At 38.0% G+C, this 10,769-nt stretch overlaps 1 protein-coding gene across 1 annotated transcript; it reads right to left on the reverse strand.

Moving 5' to 3' along the window:
* Positions 1-2,302: 2,302 nt before the first annotated feature.
* Positions 2,303-9,853, reverse strand: TTC32 (tetratricopeptide repeat domain 32). Its single transcript, XM_007107184.3, has 3 exons — positions 9,363-9,853; positions 6,729-6,895; positions 2,303-5,983 (listed from the first exon to the last, which is right to left on the reverse strand). The coding sequence occupies exons 1-3, from the start codon at positions 9,512-9,514 to the stop codon at positions 5,856-5,858; spliced, it is 447 nt and encodes a 148-aa protein (XP_007107246.1). The 5' UTR covers positions 9,515-9,853; the 3' UTR covers positions 2,303-5,855.
* Positions 9,854-10,769: the final 916 nt, after the last annotated feature.

Below are 10,769 nucleotides of genomic sequence, written 5' to 3' on the forward strand. Positions count from 1 at the left end.
GAGAACTCTGCTTCTTACTCTGTGATGAGCCACTGCATGCTTTCAAACACTCACATGACAAGTGTTTATTTGACTGAAGAACCACAGACCCACCAGGATGAGAGCCTTTGAGGCACTGAGTAGTTAGAGTCAATGAGGAAGGTCCCAGTTTTACCTGGGAATAAAGTTACTGGGTTAAAATCAAAATTGGTTAATGTCCTCCAGGCCATAAAAACCATAAAATTTGGGGTTATCATTTCTACCAGGCTAAAATCATTTGCATCTCCTCTGGACAAAAATCTTCAAGTTATGTGTAATCTCACAGAGTCCAGGCCCTAATCAAGAGTAAATAGGAAATAAAAGAAAGACGCAACCCTGGAGAATTTAAACAGATCGTGGGTAGGTCTGTTAGGCTGTGCTCAGTATGATACTGAAAGGCTATGCAATCCTCCTTTTGCCTTCTTCATAAATGTTGGACCCTTTTTCTTAACATAAGACACAAATTTACATATTGGCAGCTGTGGCTTTCAATTTTCCAAATAGAGTGTGCTATTAATATTAATCTGCTTTTCACCATCTTCTGTGTCTGTTTTCAGTCTGGCAGGAAAATTACCAACAAGCAATTCTAGAATTACAATAATGTTCCATTATAAAAACTAAGTATATTTTAATACTCTTTTGATACTCACCTTTATGGACACTAAAACATTTTATGAGCAATTTAAATTTTGTATCAGGACAAAAAAAAAAAAATCCACATATCTGCTTTGAGTTGAAGCCAGCAACAAAAAAACTAATTGACACTAACTGAACTGCGGTTTTGAATTTTATATGGATTTTGGGCATAACTTTGGGCAAGTTACTGAATTTCTTAGCCTCAGTTTCCTCCTCTGAAAAATAAAACCTTCATCACTTCACTGTTGTGCATGTGATTGTGCTGATAGACACAGAGCTGGGATTATGCTGCTGTGTTCACTTTCACTCTGTTAAATGCATATTCACAGGTCATAATTTCTGCTTTTTGGGCTTTCTTGTAGGTTTCTTCTTTTTATCATGTCTTTTGCTACATGGATGTATCCTTTCATCTTCTTGTGATTGTAAAAAGTAAAAATCAGGTTTTTTACTCTTACCAATTGCTTTTTTTTCCCAAGGAAGAAAAAAAAGTTTTACTCATATTTCTCATCCTTCTTTCCTTTTGTAAAGAATGAAATGGTGTTTTCTGAAGTATCCTCAACATTAGATATGAAATTCAACAAATCTCAATCTCTCTCTCTCTCTCTCAATCTCCTGTCTCTCTCTAAATGCCATTTTTAACTGGAATCCCTTTCCCGTAATTTAGTGTCGCATTTTTGAGAAATATAGAAAACAACACAAGGTGCATTTATCTAGAAGCTGTTAAAATTACACACTTAGCTCATGTACCAACTGTTCTGTTAGCTCTTCACTAGGTTCTTGGAAAGTTACACCATATGTTTGTCAATAATTAGTTTTTTAAAATAACAACCTGTTCACCCAAACACATTAAATAAATATGCCATAAGACGTGAAAGTTCCACATCACGGCTTCAGGCAGAGATGCACCTCCCGTTTACTCCACACGAGTTTCTTGTCAGAGAACATCACATGAGCCAAACTGGAATCATGCTACTTATTTGGATGGAAGCAGAAGAGGCAGCAGTTTTTAGGACTCTTCCATCTGTGTCTGTGTGCTATTAGGTGTTTTGAAACACTCTCATGTTTAGCCTTTAATTTACCCAAAAGTGTTTTTCTGTGTTATAACTTCATTAAGTGCATTCTGCATGCCAGAAGACCATGAGACCTGAATAGCTTGAAAAAGTACAGAAACTCTAAATATACTTAAAAACCATTGAATTGTACACTCTGTATCTCAATAAAACTGTTTTTTTAATGTTACAGAAAAAATAATGAGTAAAGGAAGCATTCTTGCCATTACAGTTTATGTAACTGTTGTAATTATGTAATTCCAAATTATTACTTATATAAACTTGTCTTTATCAGTCAATTGATATATATTTTTTTAAATTTTTATTAGAGTGTAGTTGATTTACAATGTTGTGTTAGTTTCAAGTGTACAGCAAAGTGAATCATTTATACATATACTTATATCCACTATTTTTTAGATTCCTTTCCCATATAGGCCATTACAGAGTATTGAGTAGAGTTCCCTGTGCTTGACAGTAGGTCCTTATTAGTTATCTATTTTATATATAGTAGTGTGTATATGTCAATCCCAATCTCCTAATTTATCCCTCCCTCCCCTTACACCCTGGTAATCATAAGTTTGTTTTTACATCTGTAACTCTATTTCTGTTTTGTAAATAAGTTCATTTGTACCCTTTTTTTAGACTCCACATATAAGCGATTTCATATATTTGTCCTTCTCTGACTTACTTCACTCAGTGTGACAATCTCTAGGTCCATCCATGTTTCTGCAAATGGCATTATTTCGTGATATATTTTTCCATCTGCAAAAAGTATTTGGGTATCTTGGGCTAAGATGGAATTTGTAATTTTTCCAATTAAAATGAATGTAAAATGTTTCCATTTTATGGCTTTTCACTTAGCAGAAGCACTTTCAAGGATAAATTAAAGTTGTTAAGCAAGATAGGGGTTTAATTATTTGAAGCTTAGAGTTAGATGTTTAAGGGGCATTAGACTTGGCAGAGATGGAGATATTGAGATGTGTTGGTGTATGCTGAATTGATCTGTGCTGAGTGGCAGGGCTGAAATATATTCTGCCCATTGAGAAAGACGAAGACCTGCAAAACAGCGGAAGGCTAAGGCTATGTATAGTGTTGGGGGGGGGAAGGGGTAGAGAGGCCAGTGAAAGGCAGAAAAACCAGAAAAAATCTAGAAAAGGGCAAACAGATAATGACTAAAAGCTGACTTGGAAATTTCATTTGCTCGTGCAACAGCTGGGCTGTGGTTTGTTATCATAAAGGAAGTCCACACGCTTCATTCAGTTCCAGATTTCAGACAAAAAAAAAGCTCCGTGCTTAAGAGTTAAAAGTTATTTTCTAAACTCAAAAGTAATTTACATCCATTTATTCTCTCTTACCTTACTTTGTAAAGGACAAACCTTAAAACAAACCACAATTTTCTGCCTTGTTTGTAGAGAGAAAAAAACTGGAAAACAATATAGTTTGGGCACTTTTCTAGTAGAAAAAGAGCTCAACAAATACTGAAATGTGGGTAATATAAACAACAGCAAACATAAAATAACGTCTTTTTTAAAAGGTACATAGCGGGACTTCCCTGGTGGTCCAGTGGTTAAGACTTCGCCTTCCAATGCAGGGGGTGCGGGTTTGATCCCTGCCCGGGGAGCTCAGATCCCACATGCCTCGCCGCCAAAAAACCAAAACATAAAGCAGAAGCAATATTGTAACAAATTCAATAAAGACTTTAAAAATGGTCCACCTCAAAAAAATCTTAAAAAGAAAAATTTTTAAGGCAGATAGCAAAGGTATTAGTCAATCAGAAATTTAGAATCTGAATGTGTAATGTCGAAAGTTTTGAAGAAAATACATGAGGAAAATATATCATTCTTTACTTATTTCCAGTAACTTGAGAAAAGTAAGTAAGTGTCTGGGTTCCAAATCAGCAAGTGCTGATTCTGAACTTCAGTGACTTTTTTCTGATAAAGGATGAAGAAATGTTGACTAATAAAACCCTACAAACCAAATTAAATTTTTAATAAGCTTTTTTTCATATTACATCTGATCCCAGTCAAGAGTAAAGAAAAGAGAATATAAGCCGAGAGAAAATAAAGTTATTGAAGCATTTTTAAAGTATTTGATTTTCTGGATAGACTGGCTTTAAACCTTCCCAAAGTCTACGGACTTTGCTTTTTATTTTATTTTTTTAATAAGTTGTAAAATAAGTTTTTAAAATAAGGTTTCTTAAGAGGAATTTTTCTACATTTTAATGCAACTTTATAAATTCTTTTAAAGACATTTCCAACAAATAGAAAGGTAAGTCATATTGGAAAATGTGCATCATTCCAGAAATAGAGATTTTAGTTCCCTTTCAAACTTCATTTCCTTTTAATATTCATTCACCTGCAGCCCAAATTCTTCATGTATTTTGCCAGATATTATTTATGAACTACAAACGAGGCAATTACGTCCTCTGCTTTATGAGATCACTTAAACTCCAACAAAACAAAACACAACAACACAACACCCTTTTAAGGGTGATGACGGTGACTGCATCTGAGAAGGCCACAGTAGTTACCGCTGAGCCCTCCTCTGGAGACACTGGGCAAACATACTCTTTTCTCCTGATTAGGGCAATTTCCACCCAGAACAGTTTTTTCCACAGCAATAATAAACTAGTTTGGGAGATCCCCAGATGCAGGCTCTGAATCTTTGAAAGCCAAACCTCAACAATAAAAACACACACACACACGCACAAATGTAGGTGAGACATGGTGACTCTGGCTCGTTTTCCCTTCAAATCCTTCCCAGCTCTTGAAAGCTTCATCATAGCCTAATCGTGCGTTGCAGCACCCAAATGAAATAGCTTTTTTAAAAGCCTTCTGTTTACTAAGTGCTTTTTGTCAGTTTCTCACCTCTCTAATCACCCCCATTCCACTCGCAATTTATTATATAGAGTGTGAACGGTTCTTGGCTTATAGCGAGTATTTAGTAAATGTTGGTGATGGCGATTATTAGTGTCATTATCCAGGGACAAAAGACAATGCTCCATATTTAAATCTTAACTACCTCATCAATGATTTACTAGAGAAAATCAAGTGTAAGTTGAATTCTTTCAAATTGCTCTCACGCAAGACATGTGTTTATTTTTAAGCCCAAATGTTATGTCTCTCTAGCCTAGCTATATAAAATAGCTTTGCTCTCAAAGTGAATGCCATGGGGAGAAAATGGGCAGGGGACGCTTGTAGATTAAAAGAACACAAAGAGACTTAACAACAAAATGCAATGTAACTTGATTGACTCCAGATCCAGAAATAAAAATCTACACAAGACATTTTGGAAACAATTGGGGAATTCGAATATGGGCTGGGTATGGATGATGTTATAGAATTATTAGCTTTATTAGGTATTATAACAGTATTGTGGCTATAAAGAAGGCTGTCTCTATTAGAAAATGCAGGCTGAAATAGTTAGGAGTAAAGTATTGTGATATCTGCACAACTTAAGTGTCAAGTGGCTCAGCACAATTATATATTTAAGTATAGAGAAAAAGCAAATGTGACACAATGTTAACAACTGGTGAATCTCAGTGAAAAGTTTATAAGTGTTTATTGTACTATACTTCCAATTTTCTGTAGAGGTAAGATTTTTTTAATAAAAAGTTGGGAATAAAAAATAGCAAAATAAATAGTTTTACTGAAGAAAATACCACACATTTCTGTAAATATTTTACTGTAATAATATACAATTATACATTTTTTTTTTTTTTTTTTTTTTTTTTTGTGGTACTCGGGCCTCTCACTGTTGTGGCCTCTCCCGTTGCGGAGCACAGGCTCCGGACGCGCAAGCTCAGCGGCCGTGGCTCACGGGCCCAGCCGCTCCGCGGCACGTGGGATCCTCCCGGACCGGGGCACGCACCCGCGCCCCCTGCATCGGCAGGCGGACTCTCAACCACTGCGCCACCAGGGAAGCCCATACAATTATACATTCTTTTTACTTATTTACACTTCATAAAAGCATACCTACTCAACATAGTTAATCTGAAATTAACTACCTTAAGTACATCATTTAACTTTCAGTGCTGATGCATGAATCTCTTTATCTTAAATATAAATCAAAATAGCTTAACACCAGCTTTAAATTAGAGACAATGTGATGCCAGGTGGATCAAGAGTTAATATTTCAATTAAGTTTAAATTTTCAATAATTTCTTCTTTGCTTTTCTTTTTTGTCTAGAATAGTCTGTTTTAAGCTCAAAATAGCATCTTGAAATCCAGGATTTAAGTCTAATACTTTCTTGAAATCTTCCAAGGCATCATCAAAGTATCCTGTACCAGAACCCAAAAAAATGGAAAAGAAAAAACACTGAGTATTTCTATATATTATTCATAGAAAAGTTTGGATACATATACTTTTGCTTTTATATTTACAAGCTTTCAACCACTCCAACTAAAGGAATATTTTCCTCTTGATAATGATGTAGGGATGTTCGTATCACAGTAACTTTGTGTACCCTTACAGATTAATACACTTAAAATTAGTTATGGGTTTACGTACTGGGATTTAACAGGTACATAGCCTAAATCATCACAAAATTTCAACAAAATCATATTACCTATTTTATATAATTACAGTAAAATTAAGAAACAGGAAATTAATATTCTTTTTAACACTTTAATGAGAAACGATCCTAACAGTCCCTTTAGTCCAAGAATCTAAAACCCCTTCACTTTATATTGTCTTGTATGCCTTCAAAGATTTTAACTCAGAAAAGTTTCACAGGGGACCAGCAGCATTACCCTCATTCAGCAGCTGGGGACGCAGAGGCACAAAGTAATGGGACCACCCTCACTCCGGTGCCCAGGTCCAATTCCCACCCCAGTGCCCCGCTGTGGTCTGTAACACCTACTGAAAGCCTAAAATAAATTCAGGTAGGCTTCCTTTGCTCCAGGCTCTAAACCTAAATTTCACATCACTTTCACACTGGATGATTACTACGTTAGTGTTCTAACATTTGAGAGCTCTGAATTCACAGAATACAGTCAAGGACAAAAGGGGAAAAAAATTTCTTACCCAGCCTGTATAATATCAACCCTCTGTTGTAATATGGAACTTCAAAATTGGGTTGGACTTCTATGGCAGATGTGTAGTCATCCATGGCTTCATAAAAATCCACCCTGAAGTACTTGATTTGCCCCCTGTTGTTATATGCAGTAGCCAAATCCTCAGGGCTGCATTTGCTTTAAACAAAAAGTTCACATTAAAAACACAGTGTTGCCAAATTCCTCTTGCTTCCCCTTTCATTCTCTTTTGGGTGTTGTCAAACGCATAGCCTATAACATGCAGTATCTACACTGGAAAAACCAAGCGGAAGAAACAAAGTGCAAGGAAATAAAGCAGTGGAGTCAATTTTTGTTTAATCCTGTTTTCTACATTTGCAAGGTTATATAGCACTACAATGTCAATCTGAAAAGCACATTCATTTTACTGTGTGTTCAAAGCCCCTGTTCCTTGTCAACTTGTTTTGTTGAATATAATGTGAAAATGTTTATTTTCTAAAACGCATGCCAGTGAGGCAGAGAAGACAGCTCAGAATTGAATGCAGCAAGGAGGGAAAGCCAGCCCAAAGTTCAAGTGTGCTACGGACATGTCATAAAGTGAATCAGTTTTATCCTCAAATTTTTAAATGATCTCAAAACACTGAGATTTTAAATCATTTTCCACCAGTAAAGAAACAGAGGTTAACTCGAAGTGAAAAATCAACACGCTGATCCCTAGGGAGTGCTCTCTGGGGATAGAATCGCCCTCCCTCCAGCCTCAGCAGCTATCCCTCCCAAGGCCAGACTGGCTTCCTGCTAGTGGGACATCACGGCTCTGGTCCACACTGGGGGTCCTGTGTGCAGAAACGGCACTGCATCTGAGGGCTCCAGAGGTGGTCCAAGGAGCTTTGAGTGAGCGCGCCACACACACACACACACACACACACACACACACACCCCCAGGCTCCGCTGGACAAATCTTCTACACAGAGACTATCAGTGGGCTCTGCTCCATGTCAGAGATGATTCTGTTTTCCTTTCTTTTTTTCAAAGAGGATTCTCAAATTTGAACCAAACAGGGAAGATGCAGGCTAAACTCAGCTGTCATTCTCTGTTATACTCCACAGTTCAAAGTCTAGTTCTCAGAAAGTATTTGTGACTGCAGTCAGTGTTATTAAAAGTTACTTCTCTTAACATCTTGATCCTTGAGATCTCAGACAGGGACTGTAATTTCTGCTGTCAGGAGGGGCACTCACAGCCTAGGGGTCTCCTTCACGTTTAAGTTTCCTGACAATGGAAAGGAATCACTGCAACTTTAGAAAAGGTCTGTTTCTGTGAGCTAGGACTGAGAGAGACTGGGTACATGGACACTTCTAGATGCCACTAGCACCACCATTAAATCCTAGTGAACAAGAAGGGACACTCCGTTTATCTCTCTCTGTTATGATATAGCTGAACTGCTGCCCAGTAAAGAGTATTAAGAAAAATGCAGCCTCAGGACTCGGTAAGGCTTTAGTCATTAAATTTCTAAGTTTCAAAACTTTGTTATAAATGTCTTATTATCAGAGGATCATCAAACATTTGATTTAGAATTAGATCTCATTACAACAAATTCTAAAAGCCTATTCTCCATATGGAAATAGTTTCATACTTTAAAGACATGGGTTAACAGTTAAAGCCGAATTTTTTTAATATTGAGAATTTTGTAATGATAGTGTTTACTTGGATGGAATATAACCAAGTCACCTAATACAAAAGTAGTTTTTTTTTCTTTGCACTTGCTAACTTTAGCAAAGAAAAAAAAAATATTTGGAAATTAGGTTTATGGCTAAGGCTGCACTTTTGGATATTAAAAGAAAACGTTATAAACCATTCAGAGTGGCAGGCATACAAAGATTGTGAATACTGTTTCAAAATGATTCACTGACCCATTGTTTTAAAAATAAACGAACCCTAAAAGATATATTTAAGGAAGAAAGTTGACATGACAGAATTCAGTTTAACCATGAGTTCCTAGAAGAATTTTAGAACTATAAGGAAATTAGAAGGCTCATGCAGGCATGCTGAGTAACCTTCTGCTAAACCTCCACAGATTTTCTTTCCTATGCTGGTAAGAGGCAGAAATTACATTTGCCACACAACAAATTTGTGCTCTCAGGCTGAGATGAAAAAAGGAGGAGGAGTAAAAAGACTAGAGGCATCAATGCCTGTTGCTGATGAATCCTTTTTGAAACCTACTAGATAAGTCTAAAAAATATAACAAACTAGTGAATATAACAAACAAGAAGCAGACTCACAGATATAGAGAACAAACTAGTGGTTACCAGTGGGGAAGGAGGGAGGGGCAATACAGGAGTGGGGGATTAAGAGGTACAAAATATTAGGTATAAAATAAGCTACAAGGATATATTGTACAACACAGGGTATATAACCAATATATACTTTCACTCGAGGTGAAAGGCAGCCGGCGCCCCGGTGTCCGGACACCTTCATGGGTGTCCCAGAGGAACGCGCAGAGGGCTGCGTTCTAGGATGCTCCCTCACTGCCTTTCAGGAAAGACAAACATCTGCCCGCCGCGCGGGCGAGCTCGGGAAGCCGATAAAACAGTACGGGCCCTGCCGCCCACCTTGCAGAGGTCCCGCTGTGCCCACTTCTCGCGATAGTTACCTCCCGGGCGCCTCTCCCTCGGAGGCTGCACAGGCGTACTGCTGAACGTAAGCGGAGTACAGCGTTTCGGCCTCTGCGTACTCGCCCTTCTGGAAATGAGCTTGGGCAAGCGCTAGGGTCGCGAGGTTTTCTTGCCCTTGCTGCTCTTCCATAGCGGTCGGAGGCCTAGCTTTCCGTGTAGAAGTGGGGTTGATTTCTGAGCGATTAGAGGCGGCACGACAAAGCTACTTCCGCACCCCGGAATTTAACTTGACGGCAAAAACCTGGGCTCTAGCAAAGGGGGAATTTTGTGCCTTCCGCGGACCCGTCGTCTCGCGGGATTAACGACGCTGCTGGTGGAGGGCGCAGGTGCTTCGGGAAAGCCTGGTTAGACAGACCCCTGTGAAGTGCACTTCTCTTGTTACTGCTGGTCTCGCCTGCCTGTCTCCAGAAAAGCAGTAGATCGATAGTCCCAAACTGGTTTCTAAGTCCGTGATTACATGTTGCAAGGAGTTTGCCCTTTGTTACAGTGAATGGTGGGGGCAGGGGGGCGGTGCCGGAAGCGGAAAAGATGTAGGTTTGTTTTATGAATGGCTAAATGACCCACGGATTTATTGTAGCACTTTTCCGGTTCCTGCGTCCACCTGCTAGAGGTTGTTCTAAGTAGGCTGTGGTTACACTGAGACATTTTATGTCGAAATCCCATGAGCTTAGTTATCACATGGACCTGAGTCCAGTTTCAAACACTACCATTTATTAACTCCAAGCACTAGACTAGACTGCAAACTTCTCAAGCTTTTTGAACTTCTAGAATAGTGTAAGGATTAATCGAATAGTATTTTGTGTTAATAGTCTGTGGTCGAGGACGTCAGTTTACATTCCCTGGCCCTTTATGCCAAAGGGAAACCCATGTAGTAATGTATTAAGCACAATACGTTTAATCCAAGTAAAAATTACGTAAAATGAACAGTCCTGAGAGAACAATTCCATTTAACATAGCATCAAAAAGAATAAAATACTTAGGAATTAACCAAGGAGATGAAAGACTCGGTTAGATGAAAACTACAAAACATTGATGAAAGAAAGCCATAAATAGACAAACCATGTTCGTACTAAAGCAATCTACAGATTCAATCGAATCCTTATCAAAATCCCAATGATGTTTTTACAGAAATATAAAACTCCATCCTAGAAATCATAAGAAATTTCAAGGGATTCCAAATAGCCAAAACAATCTTGAAAAAGAACAAAGTTGGAGGACTTACACATCCTGATTTCAAAACTTACTAAAGCACAGTAATCAAAACAGTGTGGTACTGGCATAAAGACAGTCTTTTCCATAATTGGTGGTGGGAAAACTGGATATCCACATGCTAAAGAACGAAGTGGGACCTAAATACCATATTAGAAAATTCACTCAAAATGGAC

This window comes from Physeter macrocephalus, chromosome 12, assembly GCF_002837175.3.
Source record: "Physeter macrocephalus isolate SW-GA chromosome 12, ASM283717v5, whole genome shotgun sequence".
NCBI lineage: Eukaryota > Metazoa > Chordata > Mammalia > Artiodactyla > Physeteridae > Physeter > Physeter macrocephalus.